The sequence below is a fragment of the Suricata suricatta genome, chromosome 3, assembly GCF_006229205.1.
Source record: "Suricata suricatta isolate VVHF042 chromosome 3, meerkat_22Aug2017_6uvM2_HiC, whole genome shotgun sequence".
Taxonomy (NCBI): domain Eukaryota; kingdom Metazoa; phylum Chordata; class Mammalia; order Carnivora; family Herpestidae; genus Suricata; species Suricata suricatta.
Genome location: NC_043702.1, coordinates 104,853,473 through 104,871,537, shown reverse-complemented (window position 1 = coordinate 104,871,537; position 18,065 = coordinate 104,853,473). Strand labels below are relative to the sequence as shown.

The 18,065-nt window shown below is 45.6% G+C and overlaps 1 protein-coding gene and 1 long non-coding RNA gene across 10 annotated transcripts; both read right to left on the bottom strand.

The window, feature by feature from the left end:
- Window positions 1–1,546: 1,546 nt before the first annotated feature.
- LOC115287925 (transcription elongation factor SPT5-like) lies at window positions 1,547–5,436 on the bottom strand. 9 transcript variants are annotated; one of them, XR_003906730.1, is made up of 7 exons: window positions 5,397–5,436; window positions 5,091–5,304; window positions 4,710–4,999; window positions 3,470–3,600; window positions 2,669–3,020; window positions 2,296–2,379; window positions 1,547–2,135 (listed from the first exon to the last, which is right to left on the bottom strand). XR_003906730.1 is itself a non-coding variant. In XM_029934740.1 (7 exons), exons 2-7 carry the CDS (start codon window positions 5,117–5,119, stop codon window positions 1,973–1,975), a joined length of 630 nt encoding a protein of 209 aa, XP_029790600.1. In that variant the 5' UTR covers window positions 5,120–5,304; window positions 5,397–5,436; the 3' UTR covers window positions 1,547–1,972. The 9 variants fall into 9 exon arrangements, 2 of the variants coding, with proteins under 2 accessions (XP_029790600.1, XP_029790601.1); XR_003906724.1 differs by having other exon boundaries at window positions 2,296–3,082; window positions 4,710–4,831; window positions 4,922–4,999; XR_003906725.1 differs by having other exon boundaries at window positions 2,309–3,082; window positions 4,710–4,831; window positions 4,922–4,999.
- Window positions 5,437–7,259: 1,823 nt separating this feature from the next.
- LOC115287926 lies at window positions 7,260–8,136 on the bottom strand. Its single transcript, XR_003906731.1, has 2 exons — window positions 7,836–8,136; window positions 7,260–7,691 (listed from the first exon to the last, which is right to left on the bottom strand). It is a non-coding gene; the product is annotated as an uncharacterized LOC115287926 (long non-coding RNA).
- Between the last annotated feature and the right edge of the window lie 9,929 nt (window positions 8,137–18,065).

The window sequence follows — 18,065 nt, the reverse complement described above, 5'->3', positions numbered from 1 at the left end:
CAGGACGGGGCAGGAGGAAACAGACTTGTCTGTACTAGAAAGGCTCTGAGGTCAGGTGGCCCTGGGTTTGAGTCCCAGACCAGCTGCAGATAACTCATCCTTAAAAGAGAGAGGTTTACTTTCTTGGGACTTGGATCCCCCTGGGTCTGGGACACAGGAGATGCTCGGTAAGGTGATGAGTGGAGGGGCAGCCACAGTCAGGCATGCAGAGGCAATGTCGCTGGCCCATGCTGTCATTGTCTCCTTTATGGTCCTCCTGGATGGTGGGGATCTACCCTTGGTCCTCCTGGGGACTGGCAAAGTGCCACCCTGAGTGCCAGCCCAGGTTGGGAACCCAGATCTCCCACCTTCCCAGCCAGCCTGCCTACTTCTCCTAAGATGGTGCCCTGGGGGCCCCTCTGAATGACCTGCCCCACCCCAGGCATTGCCACTCCCCCTTGGATGAAGCGGGGAGGCGGCAGGCAAGTCCTTCCCTTCCTGTGTGCAAATTCAGGAAGGGCAAACTAACAGGAACACTAAGGTGACAGGTGGATTTCGCTGGACAGCAGAGATGAAGTGGATCTGACTGCACAGACAGGGAAATGAAATGAAAATGAGTTCGGGAGCATCCCTGCCTAGCTTTAATCATCAGAGACACTGGGGGTCACAGGGTAGGAGCCCTTCTGGAATCAGATACTATTTTTATACGTTGGTGCCCCTTTAATTGGGCTGCCTTGACATCTGCTAGGCTCCCTGGAATTAAGGGAGGGGGAAGTATATTGTGAGAACTTGGGGAGGAAGGAGGTCATGCCGTTATCACTTGAGGCTGAACATAGCTGTCCTGTGCTGCTGCTCTCTGATGATCATCAAAGCTAATTAACACAGCTCCTTGAACCACTCTGTCCAAGGTGGGGCCCAGCCTGGAGGGTGCCAGGCCAGCAGGAGCAATGGGCTGCATTGAAGAACTCACCCCCTCCTCCAGCTCCCCTCCCTACCCCCAGGATTGAGGGGGACAAGGATGCCAGCCTCTGTGAGCCCCAGCCTGGACTCTCCCAGCTTGGATCCTATGGCCTTGGCTCCTTTCCTTTCCTTACGGGGTCCAGACAGTCAGCTCCAGGACAAGTGGACAGGGCTGGAAAGGAAGCCTGTTCCTGGGAGCAGCCAGCTTCTGTGTGAAGCCAGGTCACTAGCAAACTGCTGCTTTGCTTTATTTGTCCTAAGCACCTACTGTATGCTGGCACTCAGCAGACCCTGGAAATGTGCCCATTAGATGTGTCTGGGGGTCATAGCATATAGGGCCTGGAGGAAGAGACACGCTTGAGGTGACCAGGGGGAGGTGAGGAAGCTCCCCAATATGGAGTGCCAGGAAGGGAATGAAGCAGCTGGATCTGAGGAGCTGTGTGTGGGTCAAACCGAAGGATGAGGAGTGGCAGCTTGGCAAGGAGGTTCCGGACAGCGGAAAAGGTAAGTGCAGAAGGACTGAGGACCGGGAGCATTTGGGGAATGAGGCAGGAAGGGTGAGAAAGGGCAGATTTCATGCCAGGCACACGGCCTTGAGGGCAGGACAAGCTGTCTGAGTTTTTATTCCAAATGACATGTTTCAAAGCAGTCACAAACAAGGCCATTAATTGACTTGGTTCTGCTGCTCACTTACTCACTCTGTGCATGCTTTCATTTTGATGTCCATCCATTCAAGTGTTCACTCACTCATTATCACTCACCTATTATTTATGCATTCTGAGGTTTATTTATCCCACCCCCTTCCCTCTTGAATGTGATTAATCAGTTCCCAAGGGGGGAGCAGGCCTCTGCGCGACGACCGCGCAGCTGCGAGGACTGGGCACTAGAGGGCGCGCGCAACACGCGCATCTCGGCCGGCGGGTCCTGGCTCCGCGGCGGTGGAAAGGACCCCGAGTACTCAGGCCGCAAGGGCTCCCGGCTATCCGAGCTCTTCCACACTCGCTGCACGGATGGGGAAACTGAGGCCCCACGTTCACGAGCAAGAGAGGACGAAGGGGAGGTGGGGGCTTGTGCGCAGGTGGCCGCCGGTGGGCGCAGACGCCGCTGGGAGGCCCGGAGCAGGCGCGGCCAGGCACGTCCACGGAGCCCTGCGGACCCGAGGGGCCCACGGGGCCTGCTGTGGCAGGGGCGGATTCCTGCGGGGGTGCGGGTGGGGGATGCAAGTTGGGGAAGCCTCCAAGGCCCGGCCCCGCCCTCCACACAGAACCTAGGGACAGGCTGTGCTGGAGGCCCACTCAGCTTGGGGAGGGCCGGGGCGGGGTCGGGGGTGGGGGTGGGGTTCTGCGCGGTCCGTACCTCTGCCTCTCACCTCCCGCTCCGTGTGATCCAGAGTGCGGAGCCGCTGCCTTTTCTCGCCAGTGAGCAGTGCGGTGGGGGCGCCTGAGAACCAGAGCCTTTGCCCAAGGCTGCGCAGCACTGAAGCACCAGTGGCCTAGCCATCTCAGCCACGCAGCTAGGGGGGCAGGTCAGGGCCTGGGCGGGTCCGGGCCGGGGGGGCGCAGTGACCCGGAGCACGGAGCGTTGTGCTGTTTCCCTCGGGCCTGCACCTCCCAGGAATCCCTAAATCTGGGAGGGCGGAGCGCTGCCTGCTCTGGTTTGGTGTGCGGAGGTGTGTGAGGCCTAGGGGGTGGGGGACAGGGAGGGCTCTGGGGCAGGGCTAGGGAGTGACCTGCGTCTGCTTTTCCTGCCTGCTCCTGACGGCTTTGTCCAGAGTTCCAGGAAACTACCGGGTGACACACTTTGGGGATTCGAAGGTGCACGGCATCTGTACTTGTCTCCAGGAAACTCCGTGTGGGGCTGGGATGGCGCTAGGCCAGGTGGCCCCGGAGGGTGTCTCTACATGCCTGAAGGAGGTGCTGTTGAATCCACGTGGGAGCTCACCATGTCTCCCCCACCTTCGCTGGGCTGCATCTTCTTTGTGACACCCAACGCCCCGTCCCCATGGCACCAACTTCACCCCATGGGGTCGCCTCTCTACCGGATTCTGCCCTGCTCCTGGCACTGGGGGTCTGTGATTTGTCCTCAAGGTCCATGCAGGGATCATGGAGGAAAAGAAGCAAAGTGAAGCCCTCACCTCTGTTGCCTGTGGGGGGCCCAGAGGAGCACCCACAACAGGGTCAGAGGGCCAAAGGAGAGACACTAGCTGGGCCTGTGTAACCCCCTGTTTGGCTCACTCCAAGGACAGGCCACTGTAATTCTACCCGTTTATCCCTGCAGTTCTGTGCTCTGAAAGCTCCCCAACCCCCAGACTCTCCAGACCTCCATTAGGGCCTGGACCCTTAGCCTCCTACTGCCCCCAGTGGGCTTCCCTGAGCATTGTCACCACCTCCACTCCAGCCTTTTCGCCGGTCCGGGAGACAGGGAGACGGGGAGATGGGAAGCCTGAGAGTTCCTCCATTACCCACTTGTACAGACAGCACTATTTTAGTCCTGGGACAACCAAGGGGAAAGGATTCCCGACGCACTTTACCTGGTGGACAATGGTAAGTGGAAGGGAGGTCCCACAGCACCAAGCAGAGAAGCTGAGGTTTGAACCCCAGGCAGTTATGGATCCATAAAGCTTCGTGCTGCCTGGACCACTTGGGCTCCCCGGGCACAGATCTAAGCACAGAATCCCATGCAGCATTTGCTGTTAGCGGGTTGTTTTTTTTCCAGAGACAGGCTCAAGGATCTTACACATTTTCATCACCTCTTAGAATCAGGGCCCAAAGTATTGTTTTCACCGTTGTCCTCCTGCCCAAGGACACCTATTGGCTCCTCTTCCCTGTTTAATCAGCTTTTGTCCTCATTTGATCAGCTCCTCTGCCTGGTTTCCAGTTTAAGACTTCAGTCCCCAGAGTGCCACTTCGTGGCATAAGGAGTTCCTGGCTTCTGATGGGCAAACCCTGCATCATCAGATGGGAACCTGGACTCCTGGACTAGACTCAGAGGGCGCTGCTGGAGCCGAGCTGGGGGGCAGGATCAGGATGTGTGTTTGAGAGCCCTCTGGGTCACAACACCAGGTGGGCATAGGCGTGGGCGTGTCTGTGACGAGGGTGTGACTGTGACGTAGGCGTGGCTGTGACGTGGCTATAGCATGGGCGTGGCTGCGGTGTGGGCGTGGCCTGACCGAGTGCTGGGCAGGAGTGCACAGACACACGCCCTCCTCTCAGTCATTCTAGAGAGACCCTGCACATGTCTGGTTCTGTGCTTTTTTGTAAGACTGTGGAGGCAAGATGGGACCCCTTTGGTTATCCATGTCTTTCATCCCATGTTCAATGACCGAATACCATAGATTCCTTCCACGTCATCACCTCGACCTTTCCCCTCCTCAGCTTCCTGCTGTAAAGTCCCCGTGGCCCTCTGTGCCACCTAATTTGCCTCCTCTGGCCACTCTGGCCTGTACACCCCCTATCCATATCCATCAAGAGGATCATTCTCACTTTGTGATCTTCTTTGTTGTTCCCTTGTTTAAAGCCAGTTGCTTCATTTAGAAAACGAATTAAGTTCTTCTCTTATGCCAGACCTGGGGTATCACCTACAGGATCAAGCCCAAGCTCTTGGACTCCCAGCGGGCTGGGATACCTGCCCACTCCCCTGCCACTGTGTCCTGTCCCCGCCCTGTCCCGTGTGTGTTCCAGCTCCACCACACACATGCACACACCTGTTACCCTGCTCCCCCTAGTGGGAATGCCCCTCCCCTCCTGCGGTGGGATGGTTCATTTCCTCACCGCTGGTGGAGAGGGATGGTGTCTGTTCTCCATGCTGCCCCCTGACCCCAGGAACCTTTGCGTCAGAGCTCTGCCCCTCCGAGGTCCTTGTCCCAGCACCCGCTGCTCTTCTGTTGCTGTTCCTGTTGTTTGTTGGCATCAGAACCATGCATCGCTCTCAAGATCTGCTCTCTGCCTTGTCAGTGGTGTTGACTTTCAGGCTGACGACCCACCTGATACATGCTGACCTTGACCTCCTCGTCTCCGGACACTGTCTGGGGTTCCAGGTTAGCCACTCATGCCCCACATTTCTGTGGAATTTTGAAGTTACTGAGACCCCTCTCCCACCCCTCTCAGTTTTCTGCAAGGCCCCTCTCCTCCCACTCACTGTCCCTCAGTTACCTTGGGACCACAGTGCAGGCCCTCTCCATGTTTTCCCTTTCTGCCTTCTTGTTCCTGTTGACGCAGTTTAGATTTCTCAGTACATCCTTTCGGCACTTGCTCCCCTATACTCCGTGCTTGCTCAGCTTCACAAGCCAGTCTGGTAAAGCCTCATTCCTGAGGGAGCCCTACTTCCATTCTGTTTTCTCCCCGCCTGCTCCTGCATCACCTCGCACTACAGGAAACAGGCACATGGTGGGACAGGGGAATCCACAGTCACTGACCTCAGGTGGGGCCCCACGCCAGACCAGGGCATACTAGTCTTACCATCTATCACTCTTGGCCCTCTGGCTCTTTCTTGTCCCTGGTGCACAACAGACAAAACAGGATGGTAGCAGAAGGTGACACATTGGTCACAGGTAGGAAAACAGCCTGGCTGGAAAATTATCCAATCAGAGGGCTCTGCTTGCCAAGAAAGCTTGATGGCCCCTAGGGTAGCTAACACAAGGAAAAGTAGAGCTGGAAGAATTCATGAAGACACAGAGATGGATAGGTCATGAGAGGGAGAGCCCTAATGGGCCAGCAGTCCAAGGCACACAGAGACCAGGGGACTGAGGGCTACCATGATGAGCTCTGGGAAGGACTGGAAGAAGTCTTATCTAGGAAAACTGTGAATGAGATTGTCTCAGGGGAGGCTGACCACAAAGGACAGAAGTAGGTCCATGAATTCCCAGCATGGAAGGAGACAGAGGCAGGACAGCCACAGGTACAGCGAGAGCAGGAGATAGGTGCTCATGAAGCCAAGGGAGAGAAGTGTGCCCAGTAGTTAACTACCCAACATCCCCAGATGAGAACCTACATTTCCCAGTTTCCTGGCACATTAGAGTGGCCAAAGAGATGTAAACAGAAATCATTAGGGAGGGCTTCTGAGAAAGTCTTTTCCCTCTCCCTTCTTCCTTTTTGCTGCCACCTGGAACTTGGGTATGATGTCTCGAGCTGCTGCATCCATATTTGACCATTTGGTTACTAGAGGAATGAAACCATATGCTAAGGAGAGCAGAACAGAGAGCTAGAAGGCACCTGTGACTCCATGATCACTCGAGCCACCACACAGCTTTGGACAGTCCAGATCTGGGACTTCATGTCTGTGGGACTAGTCGTCTGTGTTGTTAAAGCCACTGTACTTGGACAATCTTACCAGCAACTGAAGGCATGTTCAGGACAGTGAGAGGATCCCAGGCCTGTGGCTACGAGGATGTGGGCATTAGGAGTTGTGGGACACCCGGCCAGAGCCCTGGGTGGTGGGGTGAGGGCGGACTACAATGGTCCAAGGAGTGAACCGGAGGTCAGGATAGGGGGAGGGGGCCCAGAAGAGCCAAACACTTTGTCATGGAGCTGACTCAGAAGGGTAGGAGGGAGATGAGGCCTGTGAGAGGGCAAATGTGAGCCTTCGTGCTGCCCACGAGGTGACAGAGCATTCTGGGTCTGACGTGCCGCACAGCGAGAGGTCACTTGGTGCAGGTTTGGAAAGTTGCTGGGTAACAGCACCAAGGAAGAGGCTACTTGTCACTGAGCTGTACCAGGGCAGCTGCTGGAGGAGACAATCCTGCTTCATCTGACCCTGGACCTAGAGGCAGGGAAGGGGTGTCTGTGTGACTCCTGACTTCTCACTTCACTGTATTTCAGTTCCCTGGTGTATGAGCTGGGGGTGTGCCTTCTCACGACAGGTAGATGCTGTGAGGGTAGTTCAAGGTAATGGCCATGAAACATTCACCTCTCCATCCTTGACCCCAAGACAGTGTGTCTCATGCAGGAAGGTGGTTTCCACACAACACAGGGGCTCTGGGGACAGGCTGACCTGCCTCCTGGTTCTGTCCCTTCAACTTATGATTCCAGGACCTTGGGAGATCCCTTTGTCCTCTGACATCTGTGAAACATGGGTAACATCTCAAGATATGTGTGCAGGTATGAAATGAAGTAACCAAGGTCACGTGACCACCGAGCATCCTACCTTGGGAACTTTGCTGTCCTTAGTGTAGGGAAGGGGACTGCCATGCCGGGTTGTTCAACGGTGAGTCCCTACCTCCCTGGAAGCTGCCACTTTCCCACACTGACACCTGCCCATGAAAGGCCAATGACAAGCTCTGAAATGGCTGTTGAGGAAATTTGAAAGGAAATTTGTCTGTTTAGTTCATTTTCCAGAAATATTTTAGTTCTCAACATAGAATAAAGAAATAATTATGCTTTTCAAGTTCCTCGTCCTTGGAAGTTTGGTAGAAAAAAGATGCAGAAGACAGAGCTGAGCCAGGCAGGGAAAGGGAAGGGCAGAGAGGCCCCTGTTCTGTCAGTGTGTCTCCCCAGTGGTCCTGGGTCGGTTCTCATCTGACCTTGATGATCCTGCAAGAGGAAATGGTTTGATGAAGGCTGAGGCTTTGCCCAGTGCGGCCCCCTGAGGAGAGACAGCAAATTACTGGCGGGGCCAGAGGTAAGCCCGTGTCTGACGGTAAGTGTCTGTGCTTTGTGTGAAGGCCACCATGTGCTGGGGGCCTCCAGGAGTGGCCTCCTTCTGTGTGTCTCTGGCTCTCATGGTCCTGGTGGGGGCTTCACTTCCAGGCAGGGCTCCTGCAACCCCCATTTAAAAGAGAAAGAGAAAAGCACTAATTATTGAGATCCAACCAGGAGAGAGAGAGAGAGAAAGAGAGAGAGAGAGAGAGAGAGAGAGAGAGAGAGAGAGAGAGAGAGAAAGAGCAATACAGGAGTAACAACCTCTGTGAAGCAGAATGTTTTCATTAAAGTTTCCATAGAAGAGACATTCGCTGAGCAGAGGTGATCTAGGAAAAGTGGGTAATGGCTGAAACAAGCATCACAGGATGCCATGGAATCTCTGAGCCCTGCTATCTGTTAGGAGTAGATGTCAAACACATTGGCTGGTTGACTCAGATGCGATTTCAGACTTCAGGGTCTGGCTGGCTCTGTCTGTGTAGACAATCCTGTTTCAGGGGTTGCTCATAGCCCACTGCCTGGTGCCCCTCACAGAATCCATGCTGCCTGCTGTCTCCCTCCCGGGTACAGGGACAGTGTCTAGACCCTCTCTGGAGGCTGTTGCATCACAAAACCCAGATCTGCAGGGAGCTGAGCTGTGCAGAGTTGGGTGGGCCACGACAGTAAAGACAGTGGAAGCTCACATATCCTGCATGAGGGGATATGTAGAAGGCAGAGAGAGAATCTCCAGAAATGGAAGCATATCTCCTCTGGGCCCAGAGATGCTCTTGTGTTTGCCTGTGTGTGTTTAGCTGTGTGGGTGCCTGTAGTCACTTACATTGTATTGAAGGGGCTGGCAATATTTTGACATAGTAACAAGTGTAGTTTTCATTCTCAGTGATGCCTCTTTTAACCCTACTGCTTTAAATTTAGAATACTAACCTCATCCAATTAAAACTAGATCTTAAAGCTGAAACATGTCGACTCACTCCCTGGGGAAAAGGAAGACACTAAAGACCAAAGGAAGAGGTGCTTGGCTGCTGGCTTCCAGGGGTGGATGTGGAATCAGTCTCAAGGTAGAGAAGGGCTTGGTCCTCCTTACTAAGGCTGGGGCGGGGTGGGAAGGCTCAGGGAGGCATCAAATCCCTCCAAGCCCCCTACCTTCCCACCACCCCTTAGTCTGATCCAGTAGAATGGATCTGGCTGGGAGATAGGTCAAGGCTGAGGTCTAGGCTTGAGAAAACCCCAGAATGTTCAAGAATGGGGCAGAGGGGCGTCCATGGAATGTTGGGAGTCTGACAGGGGGTACTGGCAGTGAAAAAGACATTTGCTGGAGAGGAGAGCCTGCAGTCAGGTAGGAGAGCATCTTTTTGGTGCAGAGTGGAGGATGGACAGGCTGGGACTGGCCAGCTGAGTGGCTGCCCACAGGCACTGAGGGCTCTGCCCACAGCCCAAGCCCCTATGCACTCGGGCCAGATAGTATTTACAGCCCTGAAGAGCCCAGGTACCACCCTGATGAGTAACTGAGGAAGAAAAGTCTGAGTGGACTGCAGGGAGAAGCCTTGCACACAGGAAATACATAGGATTCATTTTTCAGGAATCAGCAGAATGAGAGCTTGACAGAGAAGTTATATTTAATTATAGAAAATATTAGAAAATATATAGTTTTTTGCACATTCAAATGTGCAGACCAAAAAAAGGGTTTGGAGCTAGTGCAGAATGTGCCGATGCAGAATAATGCTTAGGAAATGGGAGCAAGTTTTATTATTTTATTGTTAATCAGGAATAAATGAAGTCTGTCAGAGGAAACAATGCAAAATTCCTTCAAAGTTTTTTTTTCAAGTTTTACTCATGTAAATAATCTTAACACCTGACATGGGGCTTGTATTTATGATCCCAAGATTCAGAGTCACACGCTTTACTGATTAGGTCAGCCATGTGCCCCCAAATCCCTTCAAGCTTAAGGGAGATTATGAAAACCATTAAGAGGGTAAAACAGTTTTGGGCTACATTTCTCCATTATGTACAGTATTAATTGACTCTCTGCTAGGAAAGATATCAGCGCTATTTACATTTTTTTCTTTATGCTCTTAACATTGTCCTGTGGTGATTTGTTTTTTATTTTATCTGAATATGCAAAATTCTTATTCTATAAGCAGAATTCCTGTTGTCGTTTAGTATTAGTTATAGATGTAAACAGATTCATTGTTTACTACCAATGTTTTCATGATTTCCCCATCTCTGAATGCTTTATTTTTATTTATGTATTTATTTATTTTATAGATTATTTATTTTGAGAGAGAGAGAGAGCAGGGGAGGAGCAGAGAGAGAGGGAAAGAATCCTAAGTAGTCTCCTCGCTCTTTGCCAAGAGCCTGACATGGGAGTGAATTGCACAAACCATGAGACCATGACCTGACCTGAAATCAACAGTCGGATGCTTAACTGACTGAGTCACCAGGTGCCCCCCAATGCTTTATTTTAATTAATCTCTTAACTGTCTAGATTTTTTGTAGCATTTTTTTTTTAAGAAAAGACTTAGGGATTTAGTAATTTCTAAATGTTTTCATATTTGCATATGTAAACCTATTGCTTAAATGATCTTGTAAGATATACTACTTTCATACTTAAATGATACCTTGACTGGGTATCATAGGTTTTCTGTCCAAGGACTTGTAGATGTTGTTCTGCAGTCTTTTGCTATTGCTGTTGCTATGGAGAAATTTGGTATTGTTTATCTTTCTAGGGTATTTATTGCCAGTTAGGATGCCTAGAGAATTATTTCTTTATCCTTAAATTGTAAAAGTTAACTAGAAAAGAAGATAGTTTCAAAATTATGTGCTTTATTTATAGTTCCTAGATTAAAAGATGTTTTTAAATCTATAGGTTATTTTCCTCCTAATTCAGACACTTTTTGAGTTATTATCTGGTCCATGTTTTGGGACATGTTTTGATTGTTTTTGTCTGTTTTCCCTCACAATTATTTCTTTTTTAATTTTTCTTTTCCATCTGTGTTCCTTATCCAGCTACATAACCTCAGTGAGACTCTGTTTCCTCACTACAAATGTAACCATGCCTACCCCATAGGGCAGTTCCCAGGATTAAAAGACTTAGTGTATGTTAAGCTCTTAGAACAGTGCTCAGCCCAGAACAAGCCATTTGCAGGTGGTAGTGCTTATTATTTTTATGGATTCTTATTGCTATTATTTTGAGTCAGAATACAAGTTAATGACAAGGATTTTGGAGCCAGTCTGCAGCATATTAACTGTGTGACTTTGGACAAGATACTAAACCTCTCTGTGCCTTCTTTTCCTTCTCTATAAAACAGATAATAATTATCTCTACTTTGTAAGGTTATAATGAAGATTAATGATTAATGTTAGTAATAAGTGCTGCCCATGTTGTTAAATAAATATCTTCTCAAGCTTTTCCTTGAAGATGAGCAGGTATTTTCAGTAGTTTATAATCTCTTTCTTGCTGTTTCTAATTTATTATTAGTTCTGTAATGATGTTGTTTTATTGTTAGTTTGCTTTCTTAGGTCTGCACTGTCTTTTTCATTTCATTCTATTTATCATCCCATCTCTGAGTGTTCCCACCATATACTTCAGGTCTTTTAAGTTGCTCTCTAGTTAGAAGCAAATGTAGGACATTTATTGTCACTCTTTGAGCCCTTGCCTGGGTTCTTTGTTCTTGCATGCTGTGCCCCTTTGCTCCTTGTTATTATTTATGTGCCCCTAAGGTATGTGCCAGTCCGTTGTTGCTTGTGTGATTGAATCATTCATCCAGGTTCCTGGTCTGACAGAGTCCAGGCTCTTTCAACACTGTGCTGACTTCCCTCTGTTATTTACGGCCCATTCACCACCCCTTCCCTGTTTCTAGCTTCTATGTATTCAGTGTTTCACTGAGTTTCTGTATCCTGGAGGTGTTATGGAGAGACTGACCTGGAGTTCAGTCTCTGAGAACATCGGGGCCAGTGCTGGCCTCAGATCACTGGGGAATTAACCTTGGAGTGAATTACCATTACCTTGACCTTGACTTCAGAGCTTTCTTCTTGGCAGGGTGTCTCTATTTTCTGCAGGGTCCTCACATCCATCCAAAATTCATTTTTCTCCCAGTAGCTAGTAACCATTTCCAACTTGCCTTGGTAAAGAAAGGTAAGACCCCGTAGCCTTTTACCCCCAGTTTTCTTCATTGTGGGTTTGAAGGCATTCATGGGAATTCTCAGGATTTTGCCGCCTCCCTGACAGGTTCTCTGAGGTGGGCCAGGTTGGCCACAGTGCGGTGAATTCCACACCTCGTCTGTCACTTACAGTGACTCCCCATTGGGACCTGCAGTGTGAGGCTCTGCTCATGCCTCCTTTGGTTGCTGTTGGAGAAACTTCTTGAGGGAGAGCAGGGCCTCTTTCACTGATTTTTGCTTATGTTGGTAGGTCCTGGGCAGGGCTGGTGCCCTTTCTATCACCAGTCCAACTGGAACCCAGACTGCCTTTTGATTAATCTTTCTCTGTTTTTGTCACTGTCTCTCCAGCAATATTTAAAAGACTACTACATTATCAAATCTATCGAGTATGCCAGGGCAGTGCCTCTGAACTTGAAAAAAGGTCTAAAAATGTAGCCAATAGGTTTCCTTCTTCCCCCCTGACTGAATGAAGCAAAATAGTCACCCTGAAACTGGGTTGATTCCAAAGCTCTCCCATAATTGCAGAGAAATATAAATTCTCTCAACTGTCTTACAGGCTCGAGGACAGCAAGGGTCAGGTTGGCTAATTTTAATTATATTCGGTTAGCATGTCTCAAAGCCCATAAATCTAAATGCCAATAAATTAATATATCATGCTGAAGGCCTCCCAGCATGGCATTAAATCAGCTGCACAGGGAGTGCCATGCAGAATAGGGCAAACTCCCAGAAGCACTAGCGTTTCAATTTCACTGTATTAATCTGTCATTAAAGGGGCCCTCAAGTCCTGGGGTCCATGTGTATGACTGTGAGCAATAGTAATTGGTTGAATATGAATTCAACCTACTGTACCCTTGCTTTTCTGCACAGCTGGCTATCCCCACAGCCTCCAAGATGGGTCCCCAGTCTTCTGTGCTGAGGAGCCTGTATGGCTTCAGGGAAGGGGTGGTTCTTTTAGCACGGGAATGTTAAAGTTAGGCTGAATTTAGGTGCCCCCGGCCCTGGTCCTTGACATCAAAAAAGATTTAAAATCACAGCATTGAAAAAAAAGTCCAGGACAGTTAACATACAGTATATATATCACCCTGTGCCCATCACAGTAAGTGCACTCCCTAACCCCCATCCCTACTTTCATCCACGTCCACCCTCCCCCTTCCACTGACCATCGTGGTTCTCTCTAGTTAAGACTCTGTTTCTTGGCTTGCCTCTTTCATTCCCACCCCCCTTTGCTCATTTGTTCTGTTTCTTAAATTTCACATATGCATGAAATCTTATGGTATTTGTCTTTCTCCGACTGACTTATTTCACTTAGCATTATACCCTCTAGCTACATCCATGTTGTTTCAATGGCAAAATCTTACTCTTTTTATGGCTGAATAATATTCCATTATAACACACACACACACACACACACACACACACACACACACACATCTTCTTTATCCAATTATCTATTAATGGACACTTGGGTTGTTTCCATAATTTGGATATTGTAAATAATGCCACTATCAACATAGAGATACATGTAACCCTTTGAATTAGTGTTTTTGTATTTTTTGGTAAAATACCCCATAGCATGATTATTGGATCTCTAAGAGATTAAAGTAGTTCCATTTACTTTTTGATGAACTCCCATACTCTTTTCAAGAGTGGCTGTACCATTTGCATTCCCACCAATAGCTCAAGAGGATTTCTTTGTCTCTACAATCTTGTCAACACCTGTAGTTTCTTGTGTTTTTGATTTTAGCCATTCTGACGGGTGTGAGGTGATATCTCATTGTGGTTTTGATTTGCATTTCCCTGATGAAGAGTAATATTCAAGTCTGTTGGCCATCTGAATGTCTTCTTTGGAGAAATATCTGTTAATTTCTTCTGCCCATTTTTGTTTGGATTATTTGTTTTTGGGGTGTTGATTTGTATTAGCCTTTACTGAATGTGTCATTTGAGAATATCTTCTCCCATTCAGTAAGTTGCCTTTTAGTTTAGTTGATTGTTTCCTTTGTTGTGTAGAAATTTTTTATTTTGATATAGTCCCCAAAGCTTATTTTTCACTTTGTTTCCCTTACCTCAGGAGACATATCTAGAGAAATGTGGCTATGAGTGATGTCAGAGAAATTACTGCCTGTGCTCTCTTTAAGAATTTTTATGGTTTAAGGTCTCATATTTAGGTATTTAATCCATGTGAATTGATTTTTGTGTATGGTATAAGAAAGTGGACTAGTTTCATTCTTTTTGCATGTTGCTGTCCTGTTTTCCCAACACCATGTGCTGGAAAGACTGTCTCTTCTCCACTGGGTTTTCTTTCATGCTTTGTGGGAAATGAATTAACCATGTAATTATGGGTTTATTTCTGGGGTTTCTGTCCTGTTCTATGGATCTATGTGTTTATTTTTGTGCCAGTACCATACTGTTTTGATCCCTGTAGCTTTGTAACATACTTTGAAGTCTGGAATTGAGATACCTCCAGCTTTGCTTTTCTTTTTCAATGTTGCTTTGACAATTCAGGATCTTTTGTGATTGCATATAAATTTTAGCATTTTTTTGTTCTAGTTCTGTGAAAAATGCTGTTGGTATTTTGATAGGGATTGCATTAAGTGTGTAGATTGATTTGGGCAGTATAGACATTTAAAAAAATATTTGTTCTTCTAATCCATGAGCATGGAGTATCTTTCCATTTCTTTCTGTCATCTTCAAATTATTTCACCAATGTTTTATACTTTTTCAGCATGTGAGTCACCTCTTTGGTTAGGTTTATTCCTAGGTATCTTACTATTTTTGGTGCAATTGTAAATGGGATTGTTTTCTTAATTTTAATGTTTGCTGCTTTATTATTAGTGTGTAGATATGCAACAGATTTCTGCACACTGATTTTTGTATCATGCAACTTTACTGAATTCATTTATCAGTTCTGGTAATTTTTTGGTAGAGTCCTTAGGGTTTTCTGTACAGAGTACAATGGCTTCTGCAAATAGCAAAAGTTTCATTTCTTCCTTACATGTTTGGATGCCTTTTATTTCTTTTTGTTTTCTAATTGCTGTGGCTAGTAATTCCCAGTACTATGGTGAATAAAAGTGGAGAGAGTGGACGGACATTCCTCTCTTGTTCCTGACCTTGGAGAAAGGCTCTCAGTTTTTTCCCTTTGAGCATGATGTTTGCTGTGGGTTTTTCATATATTGCCTTTAGTATGTTGAGGTATGTTCCCTCCAAACCTACGTTGTTAAGTGTTTTTATCATGAATGGATGTCTTACTTTGTCAAATGCTTTTTCTGCATCTATTGAAATGTTCATATAGTTTTTATTCTTTCTCTTATTGATGTGATCTAGCATGTTGATTGAGTTTTGAGTATTGAACCACACTTGCATCCTGGGAATAAATCCCACTTGATCGTGGTGAATGACTTTTTTGATGGATTGTTGGATTCTGTTTGCTAGTATTTTATTGATGATTTTTGCATCTTTGCATCAGAGATATTGGCCTGTAGTTCTCTTTCTCTCTCCCTTTCTCTCTCTCTCTCTCTCTCTCTCTCTCTCATGGTGTTTTCATTCTGGTTTCTGGTTTTGGTATCAGAATAGTTTTTGAAATAGTTTGAGAAGGATAGGTATTAACTCTTCTTTAAATGTTTGTTGGAAATTGCTGTTGGTCTAGTCCTGAACTTTTGTTTGTTGGAAATTTTTTGATTCCTGATTCCATTTCCACGCTGATAATCATTCTACCCAAATATTCTATTTCTTCCTGCTTCAGTTTTGGCAGGTTATATGTTTCTAACAATTTAACCATTTCTTCTATGTAGTCCAATTTATTCATATGTATTTCATAATATTCTCTTACAATTGTATGTCTGTGGAATTGGTTGTTATTTCTTCTCTTTCATTTGTAATTTTATTTATTTGAGTCATTTCTCTCTCTCTCTCTTTAATGAATCTCCCTAGAGGTTTATGCATTTTGTTTCTTTTCAAAAAACCAACTCCTGGTTTTATTTATCTGTTCTGCTCTTTTTCTTTTTTTAAATTTCTATATCATGTATTTCTGTCCTAATCTTTATTATTTCCTTCTTTCTGGTTGTTTTATGCCTTGTTTGTTGTTCTTTTTCTAGCTCCTTTAGGTGTAAAGTTAGGTTGTGTGAGATTTTTCTTGCTTTTGAGGTAGGCCTATATTGCTATATACTTCCTTCTTAGAACCACTTTTGCTGCATCCCAAAGGTTTTGGACCATTGTGTTTTCCTTTTTCATTTGTTTCCATATACTTATGGATTTCTTCTTTGATTTCTTAATTAACCCATTCATTGTTTAGTAGCATGTTATTTAACCTTAATGTATTTGTAAGTTTTCCCAGATTTTTTCTTCAAGTTTATTTCTTGTTTCATAGCACTGTGGTTGGAAAAGGTATATGGTATGACTTCGATCTTTTTTAGTTTGTTGAGACATGTTTTGTGGCATAATATATGATCTATCCTGGAAAATTTTCTGTGTGCACCTTAAAAGAATGTTTGTTCTGCTGCTTTAGGATGGAATGTTCTGAATATATTTGTTAAGTTCCTCTGGTCTAGTGTGCCATGCAAATCCATTGTTTCCTTGGTGATTTTTTTGTTTGGATGATTATGTCCATTAATGTAAGTGGGGGGTGTTCAAGTCCCCTAATATTGTATTATTATTAATAAGTTTTCTTTAAGTCTGCTATTAATTGATTTATATATTTGGCTCCCCAATTTGGGGGCATACATATTTACAATTGTTGGATTTTCTTGTTGGATAGACTCCTTTATTATGATATAGTGCCTTTCTTCATCTTTTCTTACAGTCTTTGGTTTAAATCTATTTTGTCTGATAAAAGTAATGCTACTTTAGCTTTCTTTTGACATCCATTTCCATGGTAGATGTTTCTCCATCCCTTCACTTTCAATCTGCAGGTGTCTTTAGGCCTGAAATGAGTAGGCAGCATATAGATGGGTCTTGTTTTATAATCAGTTTTTTCACCCCATGTCTTTTGACTGGAGCATTTAGCCATTTACATTCAGAGTAATTATTGATAGGTATGTATTTATTGCCATTTTATTGCTCGTTTTGTAGTTGTTTCTGAAGATTTTCTCTGATCTTTATCTTTCTCTTTTTCTTGATTTTCTGGTTTTCTTTAGTGATATATTTGGATTTCTCTATTCTTTGCATATATTTTAGTGGCTTTTGATTTGTGGTTACCATTAGGTTTGTATATAAACTCTTGTGCATATGGCAGTCTTTATTAGTTGATGGTTGTTTGAACTCATACTTTACTCCTCTCCCCGAAACATTTTAGGTATATGTTGTTGTATTTTATATCTTGTTATTTTGTGAGCTCATTGACTGAATTTTTTTAACAGAAATATTTATTTTTACTCCTTTTGTGTTTCCTACCTTTATATTTTCACTTTTGGTTTTTCCTTTCCACTTTAAGAGTCCCTTTAATATTTCTTGTAGGGCTGGTTTAGTGGTCATGAACTTTTTTAGTTTTTGTTGTCTGAGAAATGCTTTATTTCTCCTTCTATTCTGAATGATAGCTTTTCTGGATAGAGTATCCTTGGCTGCAGATTTTTCCCATTCAGCACTTTGCCTGCCACTCTCTTCTGGTTTTCAAAGTTTCTGCTGAAACATCCATTGATGATCTTATGGGTTTTCTCCTCTATGTAACTGTCTTCTATGCATTACTGCAAAGAAGAACTGCAAAGAAAAAAACTAAGTAGCTTTTTTCTTTGTCAATATATTTTGTCTTTTTAATTACAATATGTCTTGATGTGGATCTACTTTTGTTGATTTTCTTGGAGATTCTCTGTGCCTCCTGGAACTGGATATCTGTTTACTTCCCCAGATTAGGAAAATGTTCAGCTTTTATTCCTTCTAATAAATTTTCTGCCCCTCTTTCTTCTTTTCTCCTTCTATAATATGAATGCTAAAATGCCTGGTGGAGTCACTGAATTTCCTAGGTCTATTCTCATCTTGCAAACTTCTTTTTTTCTCTCTTTTGTTCAGCTTGATTACTTTCCATGACTCTCTCTTCTAGGTCACTAATTCATTCCTCTGCTTCTTCCAGCCTGCTATCCATTCCATCAAGCATGTTTCCAATCTTGTTTATTGAGCTCTTTATCTCTGAATGGCATTCCTTGTCTCTGTGTTAAAGGTCTCACTAATGTCTTCCACTCTTTTCTCAAGTCCAGTCAGTATCTTCATCATCATTACTTTAAATGTTCTCTTATGCATATTATATATGTATCTGTTATACCTTGATCTCTGGCCATGGTTTGGTTCTGTTGATTTATCTGATACAAATTCTTCTGTCTTCTCATTTTGTCTAATTCTCTTTGCCTGTTT

Coding starts and splice junctions, on each gene's coding strand:
- LOC115287925 (XM_029934740.1), bottom strand. CDS start 5,119: ATGGAGAGGGCCTGCACTGTGGTCCCAAG. Junction 5,000..5,090: donor GCCTGCACTGTGGTCCCAAG/GTAACTGAGGGA, acceptor AAAATTCCACAG/AAATGTGGGGCATGAGTGGC. Junction 2,416..3,469: donor CACTTACCATTGTCCACCAG/GTAAAGTGCGTC, acceptor CTGGTGCTTCAG/TGCTGCGCAGCCTTGGGCAA.